General features: G+C 40.5%; 1 protein-coding gene across 6 annotated transcripts in view; it reads left to right on the forward strand.

Moving 5' to 3' along the window:
• ESRP2 (epithelial splicing regulatory protein 2) overlaps positions 1-25,855 on the forward strand; it is a 114,737-nt gene that overhangs the window by 41,187 nt on the left and 47,695 nt on the right. For 2 of the 6 annotated variants that reach the window (XM_048870735.2, XM_048870734.2), the window contains exons 12-16: positions 1,578-1,799; positions 2,909-3,107; positions 4,422-4,617; positions 5,419-5,596; positions 20,978-22,306. In XM_048870735.2, the coding sequence (XP_048726692.1) occupies positions 1,578-1,799; positions 2,909-3,107; positions 4,422-4,617; positions 5,419-5,596; positions 20,978-21,136 (954 nt within the window). In that variant the 3' untranslated portion in view covers positions 21,137-22,306. Of the gene's footprint in view, positions 1-1,577; positions 1,800-2,908; positions 3,108-4,421; positions 4,618-5,418; positions 5,597-16,263; positions 16,376-20,977; positions 22,307-25,855 lie in introns of those variants that run through there. The other 4 variants (XM_048870736.2, XM_075118343.1, XM_075118342.1 and 1 more) reach the window with 4 other exon arrangements.

A 25,855-nucleotide genomic window follows, 5' to 3' on the forward strand; every position in this document is an offset into this window, starting at 1 on the left:
CATTTAAGGAGATAGCACTTCTAGAGATGGCAGACTATCTGTTTTGGGATACTGTATTCATAGACTTTAAGGCCAAAAGAGACCATTATGATCATCTAGTCTGGCCTGCATAACACACAGCATAGAATTTCATCCAGTAATTTCTGCATTTTTTTTTTCTGTCCGAGCTATATCGTATGGTATACTCTTGTCCAAGTAAGCAGTGAGGCAAGTGGAAGAATATCTATGCTACATGTTAGTTGCTGGTGTTTATCAACACCACTGTGCCTATAGACATAAGACTAGTCTATTAAATCTGACACAGCTATAGTAAAACCCATTTTGTAAATGAAATGACATTGGCTTGTGGTGTTGGTTATTGTTTACTTTTGGATGTTGTGTCCTTGATGAGGATAATTTCTTTGAGCACCTAAAAACTCAAGTCCTACTATTCCAGTCCCCTTGGCTAAGGAGAACTGCATAGGACCACATTCATGTTAGATGAATATGCTGCTGCTTGCTTTACCAGAGGGGATCTCTGGTGTGAGGCACTCAGACATTATGCTGATCCAAGGAGCAATAGTACAGTTCTGGGAATTGGAGTCTGGTTGTTCACATGGTGACGGGGAGCCCTAACCATAGAACCAGCTCACTGGCTAGTGTTAAAATAGACAAAATTGCAGTAGTCAAAACAATAACCATCTGATAGCTGAGAAATCTTCCCTTTAGTAATGTGTATATTTAAAGCATTAGACTGCTCCTACTGTTTCTAATGAAGTGCAACAATCTAGGTTGAATCACTGCTGACAAAATTAAAGCCTGCCACTGAAGTTTGCCTCTTATTTGCTGTACCTACCAGTGTAACTTGTTTGTCTGTCCTAACTTATTTTATTACTCATACTCTGTAATTAGCTTTTGAACAATAAGTCCCAACAGCATCTTCTGGCAGTCCAAGGTCTTTCCAATTATCTCTTTCTCTCGCTCTCTATATTTGTCCTTTGGGAGAGATCAGAGAGCAAATAAAATGTTAACAATGGGGGACTGAGAAAGAAGGGTTGTCCACCAGCTTTACTGTTCTTTATTCAAGAACTTGCTACGAGAGCATTGACTAAGTAGTAATAATATTTAGCTCTTATGAAGTGCTCTACTATGGAAAGCAGGAGAGTAGAACTCTTCTTTATTTAAAAAAAAAACAACTTTTTAAAAGATACATAGCTGTATGTGAACTGGTAATTGTACCAATTTGGGTTTATAAGCAGGCCTGATGTTTTCAGATGCTGCATTTTGGGATCCTGTAACATAAGAAACTATAATCTACTTTTGTCTTTTATTTAATGAGATTGGTAAAAACCTAAATGGACCCTTCTAAATTCAGTTTGTCAGTGGCTCTATTTAGATCTTCCCACTATTTGAAACTAAAGTGTCAAAACAGGGGAGAGGAAGGGTGGGGGTGGGAAAGCTGGGACTATTTTATATATACAACATTTTTTTTGCCTGCTCTGAAACAGTTGGTTATGTTTGAATGTATGCTGAAGACCTATTTGCATCCCATATGGGATTTTAACTCTTATCCATCCACTTACGTTTTTTGCCATTAGGTGCTTAACAGATACTTGTCAACACCTCTCATCCCCACTCTTCCAACTCCCATTATTCCTGTCATCCCCCCGCCTTACACCATTGCTGCTGGCAGCATCCGTGACTGTGTCCGGCTCCGAGGCCTTCCTTACACAGCTGGCATTGATGACATCCTGGAATTCATGGGAGACGCGACAGCAGATATCAAACCACATGGAGTCCACATGGTCCTTAATCAACAGGTAACAGAACTTTGCAGGGAGGATGGCTAGACTTCTGATTAGAGACCAGGACTAGGAGTCAGACCTGATCTCTCTTCCTGACTCAGATCTTGTGTGACCCTGCAAAAGTAGCTTCTCCTCTTTAATAAAACAGGGATAGTGCTTACTATGATCTTAAGCATTGTGAAGCTTTTAATAGCGACCACTGATTCCTGCTGCATGGAGTCAGACATAAGGGTAGCAGGGGAGAGGGTAAAATGAAATCAATGATTCTGAGCTCTACCCCTTCCAGGATTGGAAGGGGATGGAACTGTTATCAGTCGTCATCTACTCTGCACTGGTGGCTATCTTTAAATCTTCTCCCACAAGTAGGTCCAGTGCTGTGGGAAACACAGAGGGTAGGAATGAGTCTCTTTAAATAGCGTCCCTGCTTAGAGGCTGGGTTCACTGAACCGCAGTGAGAACAGGCAGCCTGGTCTGGCTGCCTGAGCAGCAGCTGCACAAGATGGAACAGCAAGCGGCTTTGCCCTGTTCCAGGGAGTTATCCTAATATCTGTACTTTTGGGTGTGGTCCACAGGAAGCCCTTGCTTTTGTAGAGCAGCTAAATTGGGACTGGTTTGAAGATTAAATCTTCGCTTTTGTGAAACATTTTGGAAGGAGAACATTTCTAGTTTGGTTTGAAAAGTCTCAATATTTTTGGAGGGGTTTGATGAAAAATTCAAAATGGCAAAGTATTCATTTCTTATTTAAAAATTCTGTTCGTTTTTTGGGTTCATTTTAGAGGTTTATGTTTTGTCTTCCCCTCCAGCTTCTTCCTTTTTTTCTTGTAGTAGCAGAAAACTGGAAGAATATTTTTTAAATGAGTGTCTTACTTCCTCCCCCTTTTTTTCTACTAAAGGGGAGGGAATATGGGAGGGAGAGACACACGCCCCTAAAAATCAAAATTGAGCAAACTTTTATTTTGTTAACAAAAATTTGTTGAAAAATATTTTTTTTTAATCAAAACAAATTATCATTTGTTTGAAGAGCCAGTTTTCATCAGGGTTTTTTTTCCCTGTCTCTGAGAACAGCCATGGTGTTTTATGCTCTGGGAAGTCGATCTTAGCATGATCTGTTCCCAATTCCACAGGGACGACCATCAGGTGATGCTTTTATCCAAATGAAATCATCTGATAGAGCCTTTTTGGTGGCCCAGAAGTGTCACAAGAAAATGATGAAGGACCGCTATGTGGAAGTGTTCCAGTGTTCAGGAGAGGAGATGAACTTTGTTTTAATGGGTGGCACTTTAAATCGTAGTGGCTTATCCCCACCGCCATGTAAGTTACCATGTAAGTCTCCAATTCTTCTGCTCTCTGCTGCTAAAGGCTGATATGTGGTAGGTGCTCAAGCTCTGTGGCCTTTCACCTTTTTGACTTGGGTTTTGCCATGATCAATAATCATCCATCTGTATATAGCTGAGATTGGAAGTTGTTCCCTTGGGCAATAATGGGAGTGATTGAAGCATTTTTATTATGTTTTCGGTGGTGAATAGATGTCAGAGATGCCTTGCCAGTGAATATGTTGTGCACTTTTGCTTTTATGGGTGTACTGTTCTTCCGAGCTCTGCAGTAGACTTGCCTGTAGTGAAACCTGTTTGGAATTGGATTATTTTGTTTTCAAATTGAAAGAAATTCTTTACTATAGCTGCCAGTGAATGTTCTTGCTATTCTGCCTCTGAGCATTGAGAAGGTGCTACTCTTGGGGATAGCTTGTTTTTGAAGGAAACATCCATTGGGATACATTTCTAATGGAGTGGGGGTGGTAAAATTGGATGGATTTTACTGGCTGTCATCTGTGAACAGTGTTACTATCCCTACTGTGTACTGAACACTTCCAGCAAATAACAATAATTTGTCTCTTTCTTAAATTATAATCATTGTAGCATTTATATATTCTTAACATTTGGGACTTTACTGTGGGCTGATGATTTCCATTCAAACTTGTTTGATTACCCAATCACAATGCGGATAGTGGTGTATGTTTTCATTAAAATATAGATGGCCAAATTTTCCAAAAAAGCTAGGTGTGCAGTCGCATGCTGAATCTTCATATGAAAAACAGGTATCTGGGCATGCAAATGAATCTAATTAGCCATTTGTATTTACAATATCCTGATATGCTCATCAGGTTGCAGTAGTTGCATGCAGACTGTTGGTTGAGAATTGAAGGTACACTTGTGTACCTAACTTCTTTGAAAATCTGTCCCACAGAGAGCAACTTCTGCTAGAAGGAACAGAAAGTATAAGTGTGCGCACATGTGCGGCCAATGCCCTGCATTATCTATTCATGCGGCTTCATACTTTCTTTGACTAACTGTGCAGCTTCCTAGTATCCATTTTAATATGGCTGAGGCTACTCCTTTTCATGCTCTCGGTAGGTATTGTTTATCCAAGTATCCCAGAAATCCTGTTGTTCCTGTTGACATGATAGGTGTCTCCACTGAGAGAGGGTTTAGGCAGACGGGTGAGCTTTAGTTCATTGTGGTCAGATGCTCTTAGCATGGATAGTAATCACGTTGGAATAAATAATTCTTCTCCCATCTTGTTCCCACCTCAGGCCAATTCCTGTTTTGATTGGTCTGTTTTTCTGGTTTGTTTGTTTAGGTCTTTCTCCACCAGCGTACGCTGCTTTCCAAACAGCCGCAGCAGTGATCCCAGCAGAAGCGGCACTTTACCAGCCACAAGCCCTGTTATCAACAACCAGGACTCCCCAGGCTTCTGCGGCTGCCCCTCCAACTGTTACCTACTACCCGGCTCAAGCTGCCCAGCTTTATATGAACTACACAGCTTACTACCCCAGGTACCGTGGGGCTTGGTTGCCTTCTGCTGCTGGACCTCAGAATCCGTTTCTTTATACGAAGGAAACTCTTGTGTTACCCATGCAGACCTTTAGTTTGTGTTTCTGATCTTGACAGTCCTGAGAGTTGCTGATGTTTATCAACAGGGGCAATGATGGCCTAGGGCGCTTCATCTAGGCCTCTTAATGGGGCTTAGCCTTTGCTGGAGGGGATCAAGCCTCCTTCAGGCAAGCAAGGATGTTTTAGACACTAGGTATGTCTACAGTGCTGTGTGAGGTGTGATTGCAACTCAGTAGTCATACTGGTGCTAGCTTTAATCTAGCTAGCGTGGCTAAAAATGGCATTGAACACATGCTGGCAGAGCCTTCAGCATGCGCTGTACAAGCCCAGAATCCTGGGTACGTACTCGTCTTCGTAGCCCCTTCCGGTGTCCATGACACCTCGCCTCAAGGCTATTTTTAGCCGTGCCTGCTGGGGGTATGCCTACACAAGCTGCAATACCATCTCCAGTTGCATTTGTAGACATACCTATTGCCTGTTTTTTAAATAGTCAGCTTATTGTACTGGGAAGAGCCATTATCTGCTAGCCTGGTGGTTGAGAACTACTGATTTGTATTTACTCTGATGTAGCACTTTGTAGGTTTGCAGTAGGGTTGGAAATGAAGAGCATTCAGGAGCTCTTCCCCCAAGCTAATATTGAAACTTCAGTGAAATTGACCCATCTCAAACCTTTCTCCTACCCCAAGCCCTAAAGCCACCCATTGGTCACTGATAACCATTCTGCTTCGCTCTTTCCTTTTCAGTCCTCCGGTATCGCCTACCACGGTGGGGTATATTGCAGCTCCTCCTGCAGCGGTAGCAGCTGCTGCCTCAGCCACACACACTCCAATGCTGCCCCAGCCTGGAGCTTTAGTTCGTATGCAGGGCTTGCCTTATAACACAGGAATGAAGGAAATTCTCAGTTTCTTCCAGGGATACCAGGTTAGTGTCCAGTCCCTCTCCTCAACATCTACCTTTCTGTGACTTGGACTTCTGATAGCTATTGTTCTGTGTCAATCTTACTAAATCTTTGCTTTGAGGAAAAAGAGGAAGGGACCTGCTGGCTATGCATTCGTTGTCGTATGGGCCATGTCTGCACTGCACACCACTGGTGGTGGGGGTGGGGGGAGTAGGGTGCAGGTAGCTACACGCCGCAGTGAAAAGCCTGCTGAGTCCACACTGCGGTGTGTAGTTAGTTACATGTGCCAATAAAAGGCTCGGGCAGAGGGGAGGCAACCGGGAGCTATTGGAAACTTTCTCCACTGCCAGAGCCTTTACTCACCACCGTAGCCTTTCCCTGCAGTGCAGAAAGGCTCTGGCAGCAGGGAAATAGCACCACACTACACTACTAAAAATAGCAATATAGATTGGGGGAGGCACTGCTTGGGTACATAGAGAGCTAGGTAGTGTACTTACGTGGAGGGTTTAGGTGTGTCTTTACTTGCCTAAGCAGTGCCTCACCATCTACACCACTGTTTATACCCAGGCTGGGGGGGCATGTATGTACTTACACACTGCTGTAAGGAGTGTGCAGTGCAGATATACCCAGGGTCAGCCAATGGTGGTGTGTTGTGTCATGAGTAAGTCAAGTTTTACAATAAGCACATCCCAAAATATATTTATGGAAATTTCATTTTTGTTAATTATAGTAATTCTGATTTTTCTCTTCAAACGTTAGACGCGTGACCTAGCGGTCAGGAGCACAGGCGTGAATGATAATTTCAGCATTGAAAGGCTCGTTCTGTGACTTGCGTGGGGAGGAATTGAGATGCATCTGTGAAATGAGGGTGGTACCAATCTATCTACCTACTTCAGAGGCATTTTACAAGGCCTAACTAATTCCAGTCAACAGCAAAATATATCCTCCAAACCATGTTTTACCTTGAACAAATGCTCTAGACACCATCAGCAGTTAGCTAAATAATTATCACATGAACTGAATTCCAGTTAATAGGCAAGTGAGCATCAATTTACCATATATTTTTTTTAAAGATAAAGAAACTGATCTGCATCCATAGGATATCCATTTATTTGAATGTGTAGATTAGTCCTCCCCTGCATATTCCTGCACAGATATCAGATGAGCTTTGTTGATACACCTGCTATTTAAATCTATCTTCTGTAACTGAACACTTGCAAAGGCAAAAATAACATTGTTTAGGAGATAATTTAATGTCTGTGAATAGCAATAAATGGTACAGATTCCATCCATTTGATAGTAGGGATTAAATTGTACTGAAACATTGGAAAAATGTAAAACTTGATGTAAGTTACATTTAGGCCTCAAGCTACCATCTGTGTGGCTTATAAATAGTAAGTAAATGAGACTGTCCAGCCATACCAGCCGTGTTGCTGACTTTTACGCTCCTTTAGAGACTGCAATGCAGATGGGGTTTTTTGGTTTTGTGTTTTTGGTTTTTTTTTCTCTTTGTGAGTAGTGGCAAACTTCAGGCAAGGAAAACACTCAGAATAAGGAGACCATCATTGTATGTTAATTTCTCCAAGATTCTTATAGGTCTATAGTAGACTTTGTTTTGTAATGCATGATATCAGCCATGTGATCTTGTCTGGGCCAGAGAAAACACTTAGCTATATATCTTAGGAGCTATTTCTCTGATAATTAGGGTGGGAAGAAAACCAAGTTGTCTTTGGTGTTGTTGAAATCATATTGCTCTGGTCTTGCCAATTCAGAAAGAACTTTGCAGATTTTGCACAGTTTGGGGAATTAATGGCTTCAAAATCACAAAACTCTTGTGTAAATTTTGTGTAAATTCTGCTAAGAAATTCATCTTACTGTTTTTCTAATCAGCTGTGTTTTTCGCTTTGTCTGAGAAATTTTCTTCTAAGGAGAAGTTCAAACTGAAGTGATGTGTACCTGTTTTTTCAGATATGACCGTGACTCTTCAGCTACTACTACTTCATTTCTATTGATTTTAATTAACTTTTTAAAACTAAATTTATTTTTATTTTTCATTTTTTCCCTGCTAGCTTTTAACATGAGATTTTATTTTGAGAATGTAGAATTATGTCCTGCATCAAAACCTCAGGTGGAAAAGTAACAAGAATATATGTGAAATTAGACCTGCCCCCATCCGTGGATGGGACTGCACAGGGAATTGTTCGTGGATCAGTGAACTTTCCACTTCTGATAGCTGGGTGTTATTAACTAAATCTTATATTTATTGTATACAGGTTTCAGTTCTGTTGCTTAATTTGCCCCTTTCCATCACCTTAAATGGAAGGTAGTTTAAAGTGTGTGTGTGTGTGGCACATTTAAAAAGTTTAAATGTATAGGAATGTGTTTATGAATCAGAACTAGATGTATACTCCTACTTTAACCTGTTGCCTGGTCACAAGAAATAAATCCCTACCCTACTCCACCCAAAAATACTTTTAAAAGTGAAGCTTAGTCATGACATTTAAGGAGCTGGTTGCAAGTGTGTTTTTCATCACTTGCCCAGTTGAATTATCTTTCTTAGAGTTTGAGGTGAGGAACACAGCAAGATATTTAAAAGTTTATGCATTTTACTGTCATTGGCTACTGCTGATCAAAGAGTGACTGATTTAATTAAGTCTTTAGAAGATGCTGCCTTGAGTAGATCAGGGTTTAGAGTCTTGTAAAGGAGCTGAGAAAGCACTACATGATACATGTGCTAGTCCAGGGTTTTTTTAATTTACACACGCCCATGCACACATTCACTCCTGCAATAATCTGGAAAAATACTTTTGTAAGTAAAAGGTCTGATGACTTATTGTGTTGGGACAGTATTTTGTCTCTGGTAAGAAAATCTAATGTTATCTCCTCCCTCCCTCCCCCACTCCCCTATTTCTTCTCTTTCTACTGCTACCCAGAGGATGTATTGAACGATGCTTCTGGTCCTTTATAAAGTGAGCCCTTGTTAAACACCATTGGCATGGGTATGATCTTAATCCCTTTGTGAAAATAATTGAAGTTGATTTTCAGTGGACACGGAAATTGGATCTGAGATGCTGAGAACAAAGGGTGATTTTTATCTTTTGTGTATTCCTGTCTGAAAGGGATGAATTAAGTTTTATTTATTTTCTGCTGTTTCCTTGTCTGAATCTCTTTGGTCTTCAAGGGCTTCATGTACTGCATGTATGCACACGTTGCTACTTAACTGAAAGCAGCTTTCACACCAGACCTGCCTCGTAACAGAGATACTCTTGGCTTACCATGTGCTTGAACAAGCTGGTCTCAACATCAGTACATGCTTCCAACAGTAGATAGTGTTAAAATTATAATTCAATATTTTCATCAGTTTGGCTATCAGTATTGGCTTAATCCTTATAGCACCATCAGATGCTCCTATGATTTTTTTAATTAAGTTAAGAATTCCTCCATCACCATTAAACATTCATGATGCTTTCAGTTAACCTCACAAAAAAAATCTACAGAGCAGTTAATATAATTGTCTTTGGAGATGCTTGAAAAAACCCTCTCTTGTACTGCAATGTGCAATACGCTTGTGAACGTTTAACGTTTAATGCTAGCATGTTACCATCCAATAATTCATGATGTAGCTTCTAATTATTGTATTGCAGTGAATCCTGGGAGATCCCATCATAGCCCAGGAGGCCACTGTGCTAAGCATTGTACAGATAACAAAAAGATGGTCTCTACCACAGATAGCTACAGTCTAAGACTGTCTACTCTAGCACTTCTGTTGGCAAAACTTTTGTTGGTGAGAGGCATGAAAAAAAAATACCCCTCTGACCGACATAAGTTTCACTGACACAAGAGCCAGTGTGGACAATGCTATGTTGCAGCGCTAAGGTCTGTAGTGTAGACATAGCCTAAGTATAAGACAAGAAACAATAGGAGGATCTAGAAAGACAGATGGGGAAACACAAGGAAATAATGAGACCATACAGGTCAACATGATTGGCAGTGGTCTCCACACATCAGCTCCCTAATCATTTGTTAAAATTTTTGGAGGGATTTGAAGGAGGACTATGAGTCAGTCTGGATATTTACTGCGAGCTCCTATCCTAACTTGAAAATCTTCTATTTCAAGGAGAACTGGATTTCTGGAATTTATTTTTAATAATAAAAATACGCTTTTCAGCTCCTGAAACTGTGTCTCTGTCAGGGAGAAGGAATAGGGGAAACCTAGGTGGTTGATTATATTCAGCACTAGCAAATTGTACAGTTAGGTCACTGCAGCAGAACGCTCTAAACACTATTAAAGCTGAGAGGAATTAAGTAAATGGTAAGTGAATGATTTGGAGAACAGCCATCAGCACTTGCAGACACACAGTGATGTTTTTATGCAAGGATAAATACATACCAAGTAAGCAAAGGTACTTTTTGCCGCTATTTCTTTAGTTATTTATGTAACATGTACTTGCTAAATCTGCTGTGTGTTGTACACTTTATCCTTACATTTGCTTAGTGGTTAATTAGTCTTCTCATGCTCACTAACTGAACCAATGAGATTAAGGGGAATGTTCCAAGACTCCAAGAATAATCCAAGCTTTTGATGTTTGCTACTTTCATAAGAGTGTGTGTGCCGTTAATAGAATTGTGATACTCTGGAACAGAAAGCAGATTTATCAACCCAGTTAGTCTGGATGTCAGTGTAGTCCTGTTCACTCAAGCATTGTGTTTCATTCAGAACTACAGTCAGAAATGATATGAGCTGGGAAGACTGAATTTGAGGGATTGCAGTCAACATTTGAAACTTGCTTAAAGCTTGTGAGAGTTTTAGTCCCTACTTGCTGAAACAGGGCCAGGGTGGAAACCTGGTGCCTGTTTTACTGTTTTTATATGGGATAGGTTTAAAATAAAATGAATATCATTTAAACCTATACTGGGTTTATGTATACCATTCCTCATATGTAGCTATAGAGGGTTTTGCAATGTATTTATTCTCTGACTCTTCATAGACACAGAATTCAAGGCTAAGTGCTTTTTTAAAAAAAGCGGTAATGAGGAGGTGGGGGAAATGGATGAATGGCAAAATTCCAAGAGCTTTAACAACTCCTCTCTCTCTAATACCAGGACAGCAGACTTCACTGTTGCTGACTTCCCCTGGATTAAGCTTTGCCTGAAATGTATTTTTGAACAAAGAAAGTATTCTCTGTTTTCTATGGGTCCTTTTTGAAATCTGACACCTTTCACAGTCCTAGGGGGGATAGCTTCTTCATCCATGTCTGTTGCATCCTCTAGCTGCCAATTCTAGTCACAACACCTTCTGGGGTGGGGGTGGGAGGGAGTATTGGGGGGGGGGAGTGGGAGATAGTTTCACTTAGCATAGCTTTGCAGGCAAGCTAGCAAGCAGTAGACAATATTGTATGACTTTTCCCCCTCTAAAATGGAACACAGCCATAGTTCACAGACATATACTGCTTTGGTTCTGAATTTAGATTGATCTTTCAGTTGGAAGCACTGCCCGCAAGGAGAGAACCTCTCTAAAAATTGGGATAGTAAATTTTGCTGTTTACCATTGCTGTCAACTAGCTGTTTGTCACACTTTAAGCAATACAGTTAAATGGCACCACTATTGTGATGGGATGTAATTGGAATGATACAGGTCCCTCCTTTACTACCTCTTCCACCAAACATTTAAGATTGTCTCTGCTGCTGTATTATGGCACTTTGCTTCAAGACCAAATACATCTAGATTGAATCAGTCTCAGTCACTTAGGGATTCCTCCCCTCCCTAGGACCTATTCTCTGGTGTGGGCTCACATTTTCAGAGGAGGCTTTCCTAGCAAACTCTTCTGATGACTAGCCCAGTAAATCCAGAATAGAATTGCTGCAGCTGCATCCCTGAAGTGGCCATTTTGCCTCGAAAGGCTGCAAGTTGTACCTCCTTTCTAGCTGGAAACTATTCTTAGCTCCTATTATGTTTCCCCTTAATTTCCCTATTCCCTTAAGGCTTAACTAAAATCAGTTTCTAAACCATTTAGTTAAACCAATGAACAAACCGTGTATAGCCAAGCCCTTATTCCTGTTTAGGTGGTAGATACTCGCAGAGGCACTAACATAGGGTGAGGGGAGAATGGAATTCGGTAGGGCTAGTAACGTGGTGAGAGGAGTGCACTAACTTTTTGCTTCTAAAGATTTAGGTTCAAATGCATGTTTTTAGGAAAGGAGTGGAAAAGCAGCATGATCTCCTCAGGAAGCAGCACAGGTGATCTCTGCATAAGATGATAGGCTAGCACAGCAGAATTATTGCAAGTCAGAAATTAGTAAATGTTGGAAAAGCTGTGTGAAGGACGCTTGTGGTATTCCTTATATATCATGTGTATCAAACTAACCTTTGAAACAGTAGAGGGAATATTTTTCAGGCAGAGAATGTGACTCTTGGGATGGACTGAGGTAAACCAGCAAAAGTAATAGCCCCTTGGTTACTGCTAGTGAGGGAGAGGTGAGGCCACCTAGATGGCACATGGGTTTGCAACTCTTGGTTCAACTTTCCCTTGGAACATGAAGTACTACTTACGATGCTGTAACTTGCCACTCAAAAGCCATAAAACCCTCAAACTGAGGAACTGCAAGAAAACAGATGAACATGGAGCAGAGAGAAGGAAACAATGGTACAAGAATGTCTTTAAATGTAGAGTGCAGGATCAAGTAATTGTAGAACTCTACTCGTTTAACAGTATGTACCTGAGAGACAGAACTTAACAACCTCTGACACCCAAGGGATGGATTAACTTTTTTTCCTCTCTCTTACATTTACGTTTTTGCCAGTTCATATTAGGACACTAGAAAAGACCCACTGAGTCTGGAAATCCCCTTGATTTGGTCAAACAGGGTTGTTGTTACCTCCTCCCTCAGCCTTCATAAATCTAGATTTCCGACAGCGATTTTTCAATGGGAAAATCCTACTATCAGTCTCATTAGTCAATAAGAGATTGATCCTGCTCCGATATAAAATGATTCAGCCTTATCTTTGCTTGCTAAAAGGATCGACCTTTTTCCTCTATTCAAACCAGCTTCGCTACTGAGCATCCGCTCCCCTCGGTACCAGCACTCTATTCCTACCAGATGCATTTTTCACCTGTTCTTGGTCTTTTGTTCGTGGCCACTCTGCAGTATATCTTGCCATTTTTTTTTCTAGCCCGTAAAGATCCACCACTTGCTATTGCTTTGCATTACTTTCTGCTGCCAAGCTACCATCTTGGTGCAAACTTTACTCCATACCTGGCTCCAATCCTACCTACCCACTGGGAGACCCGTAGCACAGGGGGGCACGCAGAGTACCATTTCCTGCTGCCCTTGAGATCAGGATCAAACGAGGAACCCTTTAAAGAAACCCCACAGTGGTGATGTGCGTGCAGCCTCTTCTTGGCTCTTTTCTTGTGCCTCTCCCCACTAACTTCAGCTGGACTTGATAGCCACCTCGGGGTGAAAAAGGAATCACTTTGTCCCTGACTTAAGGAAAATGTAAAGGAAAAATCAATCTATCTAAGAAGCAGCTCCCTCCGCTTCATCAGTATCAATAAACAAGACTGTTCTGTCAAACAGAGGAAAAAGAGACACTGGTTGACGAAAAAACATTTTCAATAGATGCTTGTTTTGTCGATGAATAATTGGATAACAGGGGTCAGCCGCTGCTGCTGTGCAGTTGAGAATAAGCTCTCCTCAGAAACTTCCAGTTTTCTGAGTGAGTGAAAAGAGAGTGCCCACTGAAGAGAATGTGTCTTTGAAAGTGCAACATCTATATTCAGGTTAGATGTGCTGAGGCCAAATTTGATATGTCACTGGATTTATAAAGCTTTTCAAAATGACTTCCAGTTCTATGAGTTCACAGCTGGTTATCTTATCTGGGATTTTCAAACTGGCTTATGTGCCATTGACTGTAATGGAAGCAGAATTTTTGAATTATTTGAAAATTTCACCTTTTGCCTATATGAATGAATAAAGGCAAAGAACATGTTATTGAACATGACAGCTTTTCAACAGCAGGAAATGGGGTTTGGCAGTAGTTTTTGAGCTGTCTGCTTCTGAGTTTGACCTATGTAATGTTGCTTTTTGTCATCAGTACAATACGTGACATTGGATGACTTCTGGCATAGTGCATTTTTACATTGTTGTATAATTATTTCACAATCTCAAGTTGGTAGGGGACTGGTAAAGCACAAGTACTGAGCCTAAATTAAGAGGCTTAATACTAATGACATGTCCCTGCATTCAAAGCTAGTAACACTGCAATTCCACTTTGGACACCTGAGCTGACCTCAGGTTCTTCCACTTTTGGTCATCCAGTCCAATAGTGGTGTACCTCCTCCTTGCTGGTTTAGGAGGCTTCTGAAATATAGCCAACATCTGAAACATTCATTTAATGCTCTATCTCAAGTAGTTTGGAGTAGCTGTCATTTTCTCACTAGAGACATAGTTTCTTGTATGACCTCTCCTATTGCATTATTTCCCTAACTTGATTTACAATAATGACTTTGTAATTTTTTTTTAAACTGGAGCTGTTCAGAAGCATTTACTATTCCATAACCTCTGTTTAATTAACTTAATACAATCTCTCCTCTTATGTCTGTCCTTTAAATAAACAACTCTTTAAAAAAAACCAAACACAATAGTTATTCAAGTTTCTTGCACGCTTAAGCTCATGTTTTATACCAATCTCTCTTCTTGCTGTTTCTGATACTGTAATTTTTCCATTCCTTGCTTTTCTTGTTGCTTATGCATATCAAGTACCTTTTTAAAAAAAAATACTCTCACTAGAGGCTACAGAGTTTTCCCTACTGTAAATCTGCTGATAATCTATAGTATCTAAAGTATGTACTATATTGAGACATTCCTTCCAAAGAACAAACTTACTTTTTGTAGATTGGTTTCAAGGGCAGGTCTGGTAGCTGATAATTAATATTTGCACAGCCTGGTTGCCCTGGTAGAGACTATCTAGAAAAAACTTCTTACGTTTGTTTGTACTTAACGGAGTGGGTCTAGATGTGAAGGTGGTTAGAAATCTGTAGTGAAGATTGTGGGGGTTCTTTCTCTTATGGTTTTTGGGCTCTTGGATGTTGCTCTGTGTGGTAGGTGTATTACGTGTTCTTTAAATTTCACTGTAGGTGGCTATAAAATGTCTCTTTTATTTTCTTTTATAAATACAATATTTATTCTTCCCTATAAACTGGCAGGAGACATTTTCCGTATCAAAAGAAACAAAGGGCGGCATAGCAATAGAACCCTGTGTGCTTGGGGATAGTGTAATGTGCCAATGCATGTAAAGGAAGCCATTTCAAAAAAGAAAATTCTGCTTCTTACTGCAGAAAGGACATAATGTAAACTGGGTTTGCGTACCTCTTTGCTGCAAAGTAGCATGAACCATTCTAATAGTCTCCACAACATATTTAGGTGTTCTCTGGGATTTGTTTCTTTCCAGTATGTGTGCTTCTGGAGAGATTCTGTATAAACCAGCATTTGGTCTCACCAATCAAGATCTGTTTTATGACTTTAGACACAGACTTGCACCATCCCCTATAACAGCAAGCACTTCTTGTGCATGGTTAAGATCTTTGACCTGATTCTTCTCTCTTAGGCCTAGTCTATACACAGCTTTTGTACTAGGGTTGCCAATTTTGGTTGGACGTGTTCCTGGAGGTTTCATCACCTGACATGATCAATGACAGGACAATCCCGGAGGGCTGGCAACCCTATTTTGTACTGGTATAACTTTATTGGTTAGGGATGTGATTTTTCTTTTTACCAAAATGGTTATACTGGCACAACTCCAGTTTGGACTCAGTTATATCACTATAAAAGTGCTTTAAACTGGTATAGCTTATTCCCCTTCCTGTATGGGGGTAAGCTATACATAGGATGACCAGATAACAACTGTGAAAAAACGGGACAGGGGGTGGAGGGGTAATAGGTGCTTATATAAGAAAAAGTTCCCCAAAACGGGACTGTGCCTATAAAAACAGGACATCTGGTCACCCTAGCTATACCTATGCAAGCACTTTTATACCCGTATAAATGCATCCACATGTGGAAGTTGTATGGTTTTAGCTATGCTGGTGTTAGGCACAGAGGTACAACTTTGGCTTTTGTGTGTAGACAACGCCTCATGCTGGCTTTTCACCAGTGTAACTCTCTACTTCAGTGGAGTTAATGTCTTATTTGCACCCCTGTAAGCAAGATCAGAATTCGGACCTTGGTCTCTTCTTCCTCTCCTCATGTCAATTTGTGCAGTCTAGTAAGCATGCTCTCCAATCCCTGTGAGATTCTCTGCTGTAACATAGTATAGCTCTCTGATATGTAGACTTTGTTACCTGGCACATAATTCTCAATATCTACATGCTGTTGTTCTATGAATATTAAGGAAGGAAAGGGTATTTGATTGTTTAAATTTCCTTATTAAGGAAGACTTGCATTACAAAAAGCTACTATATGCAGTATATAATCTCCCCCATATTTCTTCCATAAACCTACCTCCAACCAACTCTTCAAGTAATGTATTTTAGTGATTGCATATAAGCTGTGTGTGTCAAATTCACTTTGTCTCCTGCCAGTTACTGTAGCTGATGCTCTTAATTAAGGTTGCAAATGTAGTCTGTGTGGCTTGCTGTACAAGAACTGTTCCTTCTATTGCTGATTATCGTGTATCACACTTGTACTGTAGTATGCACCTGATGACTACAATGGCCTTATTCAGCTGAACGATCAAGCAAGGAGTGTGTTACAAGCACCGAAAGAGTGGGTCTGTTTGTAACTGTTTGTAACTTCTAAAGAAGGTAAGATGGGACTGGCAGAAGCTGGGTCTCCAATGGTGAACGGGAAGGGAAATGAAGGGCTTGGTGATGTGGAGATTGTTTTTCCTTCCTAACTTGTGTTTGGGAACCTTGCTCTAACCTTCCCTGCTCCTGTCCTATTTAAAAAAAAAAAAAAATCAACTAATCTGGTGAAACTGAGGCTACTCCTGTGATCTGTGGCTGATGGGACAAAAGTGGTTTAAATGGTGGAGGTTATGTGACAACTTGGCTTTGTGCAAAGACATTGCTGTTAAACTTTCACAGTGGTTTATTACCGGTTGCTGAGTGCTCCATGTGAGGCTTTTAACCCAGGGCTTTTATTCTTGTTTGTTGTACATAGCAAGAAAACTTCTTCTAACCTTTACTTCAAAAAAAAAAAATAGGAAGACAGTCCTTTTTTTAAAAACAAACAAACAAACAACCCCCCCCCCACCTTTCTCCATCTTTCTTACACTGTAAAGTTGTCTAGAAATGAATGCTTCTCTGATATCTCCTGCTCACTTCGCACCAGTGAGATCCCCATTCCTTAGAATTGGTCTGGAATGTTGCTCTGTCAATAAGCGTGTTTGTTTTCTTTATATGTGTGAGTAAACTTGCTAATGGTGAACTATCCCAGTCGTCCATTGCAGTCTGATCCTGGCTTCCCCAATACACGTTTACACTTTGGCCTGTGAGCTGGGACTTCTTGTGAATCATTCACATGTAGTAAAGGTAACAGACATTTGAAAAGTGTAATGGATATTGATTGAACTACTAAATCCTTCAATGAACATATTAAAAAACAGAGCATATAGTTATAGACAAAATTGTGCAATTTGAGGGCACAAAGCAATATTAAGATATCTTTATTATTATGCTGTAGGTTCAAAGTATTTCCCTGATTTAGCAGTATGAGTGGAACAACTTCAGAAACTAAAAGAAAACAAAGTAGGAGAGGGAGGCAGTTTATCCCTGGAGTCTGGAAACTTTGGTTACTTCTTCAGGATGAAATTCACTCTTGCCCAGGGCCAACCCCAAGACGTGAACCTCTTAAACCCTTAGGTCTCTAAGCTTTGTACAGGCCCTCTGCTGAATGCTAGAGCACTAAGTTTTGTATTGCTTCATTCCCATGTAAAAAGTTTGCTCCTGAATCTTAAATACTAAGCTAACTAACTTTTTTTTTCTTTCTAAAGATGCTTAGATTTATTTTTAAAAATAATTATTCTAATACTTTTTGGAAGAGGAAACCAAAGCAATCATTTGAGAGATCAAATGGCCCTATTTTAAATTATGCATTTAAATGTTCCGCTAATGTTCAAGTTTTTTCAGCGCAGGAACAAGTGACAAAACTTTATGCCTCTGCCTTGATATTAATTGTAATGACAATAATGAATTTTGGCATTTGTGTGGTTGTAATGCATAATTCTAATATGACCTAAAAAGTATTAATGACTTCCATAATATGAAGTCTCGCCCCTTTAAAAATCCTACTGATTAGTCCTGCTGCCCCCCTCCCCATATGTATAATGTCATTTGGAAATAGATGACTTACAAAGAGTTGAGTTATCTGGTCATTAGCTTAGAGTGGCTTTTCTGTAAGCCATTTGTATCAAGGCATTCATGTCCGTGTGATTTCACTATAAGGGCTGTGGCATTGAAAATATCACACCTGTTGGGGAGTAAGTCAGCTGAAGGCACTGTGGTATAGTGTTTAAAAGAGCGGGGACAGGAGAATCTCTGGTTCATTCTGAGCAGATACATAGACACTCACTCTCTGTGATCCTGGGCAAGTTATTCACCCCCTCTTGTGTTTCACTCATGTCCTCTGGAAAATGGGGTTAGGAACTGGGCCTTGCTACAGCCTGATGGGAGCTGAGTTCTCTCAGACTAACAGACTACAAAATGAGTGGTGGTGTAACTTTATGCAGCCTCGGGTACTGAGGTATGAACATCTCTGGTGCAAACCACCAGAGAGAATAAATATTTGCCATGATGTGTGAGTACACCTCTACCTCGATATAATGCTTTCCTCAGGAGCCAAAAAATCTTACCGCGTTATAGGTGAAACCGCGTTATATTGAACTTGCTTTGATCCACTGGAGCGCGCAGCCCAGCACCCCCCGGAGCGCTGCTTTAACCGCGTTCTATCCGAATTCATGTTCTATCGGGTCTCGTTATATCGGGGTAGAGGTGTATATCATTCCCCTCCTCTGAATGAATCTTCAGCTGTAATTCCCAAAATTAATACGTTTACTTAAGGCATCTAGATTAAAACCACAGGTTAGTGTGTTAAAGTGAACACAGATGAGCTCGGAAAAGAGTTAATCAAACATAGGCAATTCTGCCTCTTGCAGCACCTGCAGCCTGTTCTGTTAGCCTTCCATACAGGTTTTTAAATGAGTTTCCTGCTACTGATATTGCTTGTTTCAAAAAAAAGAGGGGGTGGGGGGTGGGGAGCACATGCTCGATTATCATAACTACATTATTTTTCTTAAAGGCATCCTATCTCATACATTGATTTAAAAACCAAAGCTGCTAAGGAAATGCTTTTTGCTGTCTCCTGTGCTCAGTGGTGTAACCATGCTTCCCATATGCTCTCATTGCATTTGGGTCTGGAGAATAAAACTCACTCATGACTGACTGACCCCGATATACTGTAGCCGTGACTTAATCTGCCAGAGGTTAGCAATCACAGATGTAGGTGCAGAACCCAATATAAAACAGACCCAATATAATTTTGTCAGTGGTTCTACCCAAATGAAGAGCTTCTTCCTCTTTAAGTGCATTAGTAATCTGAAATCTATAAAGCTGATTTCTAAACCTAACTTGGGCTTCTTACAGAAATTTATGTTTAAGGTTCCTGAAGATTTTTTGGCATGCTGCTTTCCTAATTCACCTTGTTTCTGGAGGGAGAAATGTATCAGTATATGGATCTAATAGTGTCTGTGCTAACTGCCCTGTTAAGTACCTCTAGTTCCTAACATGATTTGTTGCTTATAACTTAAGACTGCTTTTATTGCCTACTAAGCAGTTGGGTGAGTGAAGTTCTGGTATGTGCTGGCTTTACTTCTACATGTCAGAATATAAAGTTGGTGAGAAACTAGTATGGGAGGTAACCAAAAAGTGAGCGTTTTGCCATTTCTTTTACTGTAACAAGCATATATGATAGCTTCATTTTTTGGCGGGGGCAGGGGGGCTGTGAATGTTTTTCCTCTTTAAATCTGAAGGATATAGACTCCACAAAGCAAGTATTAAACTTGAGCTCTCTTTTATTTATTTATTTATTTAAACGGTGTGGTGTTCTAACTTACCAAGTGTTTGTGTTCTTTCTGGCAATGAGTTGACCCCAGCTTAAGTTTCCAGCAAATGAATCTCTTGTATTCAGAGTTTTTGCTGCTTCAACTTTTGATTTCTTAACTTGGTTCAGATTTATTAAATCAAATATACAAATGAGATTTCCAAATTTACCCTTGCAAGGGCTTCCAGGATGTCTGGTATGGGGGCACAGACAAGCTGGGGCACATCTGCTGAGTGGATTTTATACTTGATATTTTGAGGTTAAATCCTAGAACATACCAGGGCCCGTGCTTCACCCCACGTAAATTAACTACACTGACAAAATGGTCTCATTTCCCACTACTCTTTCCGCCCCCTTCCCTGCATATTAACAAAGGTTCCTTTGATTCAATTGAAGTACTACAACTTTTACTTCTCTGGCTTTGGGGGATAATTTAGTTCTGTTAATTCTCATGCATCTTCTCCTCTCATGCTGCTCTACCCACACTTCCCTTTCTGGTGTCACTGTCTGCCTTTTTTTTCTTTTGGGTTAGTATTCATGCTGCTTTAATAGTCCTCTTTCTGTTTTTCTTGACCAATAAGCCAGGTAGCAAAAGCATACTTCACTGCAGGCTGAGGTTTCCTTCCTTGCTTGGCCTATCATTTACTAAATTTTATACCTCTTCTGTCTTGGGCTAGTCTACGCTTCAAACTTAGGTCAACATAGCTACAGCGCTCAGAGGTGTGACAAATTCATGCCCCTGAGTGCTGTAGCTATGCCAATCTAGTCCGTGGTGTAGATGCAACTTAGTCGATGGAAGAATGCTTCTGACAACCTAGCTACCATCACTTGAGGAGGTGGAGTTCCTACAGCGATGGAAAAACCCCTTCTGTCACTGTCGTCTGCCTCTATACCATGTGGTACAGCGCAGTAGCTATGCCACTGTAGTGCCCATAATGTAGACACATGGCCTTGCTAACCTTAAACCTCAGTAATCGGCAGCACTTCTGTACTGGACTCTCCTCCTGGAGCTACTTCTGAATCTTTCTGACCCATGCACCAGCAGAATTCAAGTTCCTTCTGCTGTGAACTAAAAAACAGCTCTCAGTTCAGTCTTCAGTCCTTTATTCTCTGCCAGACTTGGCTGTTTGTAGCCATGATGATCTGAAACTTGGCAGATGAAGTGTTTTTATGTATAAAACTCTGAACTGCCTTTCTGTTGGTCTAAAGCAATTAAAGAAACCAGCAAGTGTTAGGGACAAAGCCTACATCTGTGGTCTTAGGTTTTAAGTTTCTCTTCCCCCTCCCTTGTGTTCTTATCCCTGCAGCTCCACACAGATTCTATTCTTGTGCTTTACAACTTTAGTGGCCAGCCCAGTGGAGAAGCGTTGGTGACTTTTCCAAGCCTGGACCTGGCTAAGAAAGCAGTGGCTGAGAAAAATGGACGGCTCCTGGGAAGTCGCTATATAGAACTCTATCTGGTCTAACCAAAAGACTCTTGGGGGGAGGGAGAAGGGAAGGGAAGTAATACTAAACACTGTGCCTTTTAATAAAACAAAAAGTCTTCCCTTGCTATCTACACAGCAGTAAATGTGCCTTCTCAGCCTGATGTGGTAGGGTGCAGGAGTGATACTTGTTCCTGTATTTAATTTGAAAAATCTCCTGCCCTACACCAAAAAGAAAAATAAAAACTATACAACTAATTTCCTTAAGAAAGAGAAGGACAATTGATTTCAGGGTACTTGTTGAAATACTGCCACCCAGTTAACCCGTGAGGCAATCCAAGAGCACTTCAGCTATCACAGCCACGGAGGAAGAGGGGGAGACTTAATTTTTGTTCTGTAGTGTTTGAAGTGGAAAGTGAAACTTGGTTTGTTCAGATTCTTTTGTTTTAGGTTTTAAGAATTTACCCTCAGCAAAATGTCTCCAGAAAGGGCTGCTGAAACTTGCAGCTTTCCCAAATTGTAGCATAAATCCTATTGGATTTTTTGTTGTTGCTTTCCTTGACTGGAAAATACCCAGGATGCCACATCCAAACGGAATAGGAGAAACTTATTATTATTATTGTGTTTTGTAATGCAAAAGCCATATCAGTCTTTCCTATCAACATACGTGCTGCCAATGTGTGAAGCAAAAAGAACCCCAAACTTTTAATTTCTACAGGACAAAAATGGCACATAAACATTGAGTACTAGTAAGTTATATTTTTTATTTAAGCATAATAGCTTTCAGATACTGTATTAAAGATTTTGCTCTAGTTTATGTGCATGCAGTTTGTTTACATCTTTAAACTACTTTATTTGTATATTATGAAGCAACAAAATTGTTGAAATCTAAACCTTCTAGTGCATGCATTTTTCCTTTCTTCATGTGTATATACATAAGCTAGAAAAACTAGTTTGTCATGTAGCATGTGTTTAAAAAGACATCTGCTGTAGAAGCACTAAATGATTTTGTTTTTACTGTGCCTTAATTCAAGCCTATTCGAAGTGCAATACCAGCAGAGCAAAATGTCATGAGTCCTGTTGTGACAGGCTCATGGATGTCTGTGTACACTGATCTTTTTTTTGTTGGTGTACAATTTGAGTTGTACTGAAAAGAATGAATGATGTATGCTTCTTTATATTACAACAAATAAAAGAGATGCTTACAATGTGTGTTGGCGTATTAAGTGCCTGTGTTCCTTCATCCAAACACATCAAGGTGATGTAGTCCCCCACTAAAGTGTTGGTGGTGTGACTGTGGCTTAAGATATCTTGCTGATGGAGAATACTGAAATATGTCATGTATATTAAAGGTAAGCTTGTTTGTTTATTTATTCTACAATAGGTAATCCTAGTTCACAATGGGGACAGCTAACCCAAGCCATAGAACATGGCTAGTACTCATCCAAGTACAGCAGTTAGCTCAGAAGTAATACAAAACAGTCTTCTGGTTTAAAAAAAAAAAAAAAACACAAAAAAACAAAACAATGTGCAGAGCTGTTGGCAAGTAGCAGCTACAATTCAGCCTTCGTGTGTTCAGATGGTATTTTGAAAGAGAACCCAAAGCAAAAGGGTGGCTTGACAGTATCAAATTCATTAGTAGTTCACGGCAATCTAACCTCTAACTGCCATACCTGGAGTTGCAGGAAGCTTCTGATGCAGTGGTGAGACATGCAACTTTCTGCCTCTTAGTAAATGTCATTAACTCAAGTTGTGTAGCCCATCAACAAATTTATTTTTCTAAGTATGCTGTGTGTATGTATATTTTGTAAAACAAATTTAGATTTTGCAGTCTTGGAATCAAGCATGCATGGATGTTGTAAAACAATTAATTATCTAGCTCTGTAACTTGTAGTACAGTTTCATAAAGGCATATAATGAGTACATATGAGATTTAGACCATTTCAAAGTTAATCCAGGCAGGTGAAATGAGAAATTGCAAATTTGTGATAATTTTCCCCCTTGCTCTTACTACTTAATACCTTAAATAAGTAACAGTTAGTTAATGTTGAAAAGTCTCTAATTTATTTAGCCCTTTATTTTTCTGTGTCTCTGCTTAGATAGTGAAACTAGACTGGTCACTTTAACATTCTGGTTCTTAGTGACTTGATCAAGATAGCTTGGTTCTTGCTCAGTCTCCAGCACCATGGAAGAGGCTCTAATTGGGAAGGTGTTGTAATCCAGGAGTGAGTCAGGAGACCTGAGTTCTATTCCAGCTTTGTCACTGACCCTCCGTGACTGAGGTACAGAGAGGTAAAGTGACTTGCCCAGTTTCCTCATTATAAAATGCTGACAATGGCACTTGCCTTTTTTCTTTTTGTAAAGCACTTTTGTGATCTAGAGATGGACAGCAATATATAATATTTACTAAGTATTATATTTTTGACTTTTAAAAACCTAAATGGGGTGGGACCTGCCTGTCTGAGATTGCCCTTTTCTCACAGTTGCAATCAGCTGAGCATGTGAGTTGATATCCCCTCTTTTTTAAAGAAGAAACTGGTGGTGGCCCAGCAAGTCCCATAAAGGTTTCCCTACCTTCTTCCCCAATCTGACCATCAGGATGTGCTTCAAAGTTTATCTAGTCCAGTGGTTCTCAAACTTTTGTACTGGTGACCCCTCTCACATAGCAAGCCTCTGAGTGTGACCCCCCTAATAAATTAAAAACATTTTTTTTATCTATTTAACACCATTATTAATGCTGGAGGCAAAGCGGGATTTGGGATGGAGGCTGACAGCTCACAACCCCCTGAGGGGGCCTGACCCCCAGTTTGAGAACCCCTGATCTAGTCGCTTGAGCTTTAGGGGAGGAAGGGGCTTGACTGGGGCTGAAGTGTGCATGCATATGTCTGTATTCTGTTGATCTAGTGGAGGTGGTAAATTGTCTAGAGCTGTTTGGGGTCGCTGATAGTTTTAGTTTGATTCTAAAACTTATCCCAAAGGCACCCTTTGTTTTGCAGGAGGTCAGACTAGATGATAACAATGGTTCCTTCTGGCCATGGAATCTAGAGTGTAAGGGGTGTGTGTGTGTGTCTATATATTTGAGTTCTGAATAAATCCAATAAGTATCAACATACAACCGTCTCAAATGTAACAATTAAGGAAAACAGTTCATTGTGTGTGGGGGGGAATGGGGGTGTTTACAATTTTAATTTGGGGCCTATCTTGCCAGTACCACTTAAACAAGGGGGTGAAATAACAACCAAGCAACTGGCAAGTGAGACTATTCCCTCGTCTAATGAAATTTATATTGGGCACCATTCTCTGCTTTGGAAAAAAAAAAGACAGCCTGAGTTTTCTGTTTGCTTGTGGTAAACAATTTCTAGTTTCATATTTGTTTGTGAGCAAGGAAATACCTATAGTAAATATTTCCCCTTGTAATTAAATGTTTCCTAGACAATTTAATGTAACCACAGTATCGGTTTAGGTTTTTTTGTCCTGGTGACAGAAACTTGACCCACTGGTAAAAAAACAAAAAAACATCTGCCAATGTACTGTAGCTCTCTACATTCCTTCAAAATAACCTGTTAACTCCTTGGTAGATTTCAAGTACTAACAGGAAGGCCAACTGGATTCTCTCTTTCTCCAAAGTGCTAATCTACCTCCTTCCACTGTCTATGAAACCCCATACTGTAATAGTCTGGATGCTAATGCCAAACCCTTTGCTGTGTGTAAATGCCTCACAGTTTGAAATGTTGTTAGTCTCTGATTAAAACCCATATTGTGAGAATCCTGCTGCCAGCCATCACTGTGAAGTGGTGACATTTTCACTTGGAATATTTAAGCCACTGGAATCTGGCTGACACAAACTGTAGTTAGATGTGACTCAAGCTTGTTTGTTTCTGCTGGGTGTGTGTATAAATATTAAACATGCAGGGCTCTTGATAGTGTGGTAGTTACGGTTGCCAACTTTGTAATATTTAAAAACGACTCTCCAGCAGGAATGCCAGAACCTCCCCCTGGTGCACCCCATCCCCCTGAGGCCCTGCCCTTTCCCTCCCAAGGTCATGCCCCCATTTGCTCCTCTGCCCCATCTCTCCCCATCACTTGCTGCTTTTCCCCTCTCCCCGACTCCCCTCTGCCTGGATCAGGAGGGACTTGCCTGCAGAGCCAGGGCTGGGAGCTGCAGCCGCCTGATGGAGATAGGAGGCAGCCCCGGCTGAGAAGGGGGTGGCGTGGGTGATGACCCAGCACCTCCCCACGTCCACTAACTGGGCTTTAGGTGTCCAGTCAGTAGATCTGACTGGACACTGTCTGGTACACTTTTTAACTGGACTTTCCAGTTGAAAACCGGGCACCTGGTCACCCTAGTGGTAATGGTGGTTTCTTTTAAAGATGTTAATGACAAATAATCACCATTGCAAAAAGGGTGTGTGGAAAAATGTCTATGCTAGGGTAAGGCTACAGAAGCCCAGTAGAGAAGAGAAGCTACTTGTGAACACTCTTGTACTTTGTTCTCTGGGTTGCAGAGGAAACACTGTCTGGTATTGCCTAAATTGCTGAAGGAGGGAGAAACACTACAGTAAACCACAGGTGGGGGAGACAACAACTGTTCAGCTAAATGTATATTGTGTAAAATACACCCTCTTAAGCTTAACTAAAAGAATGTTACTGATTTTGTTCTTTGAGTGATGGGTCTTATGAATAAACTCTGGAAGGTCCTTCCATGCATTAAAGGCAACATGAAGATAATTAGAAGCTGAATACTGGGCAACAGAGACAGGC

The sequence above is a fragment of the Caretta caretta genome, chromosome 12 (genome assembly GCF_965140235.1).
Source record: "Caretta caretta isolate rCarCar2 chromosome 12, rCarCar1.hap1, whole genome shotgun sequence".
NCBI lineage: Eukaryota > Metazoa > Chordata > Testudines > Cheloniidae > Caretta > Caretta caretta.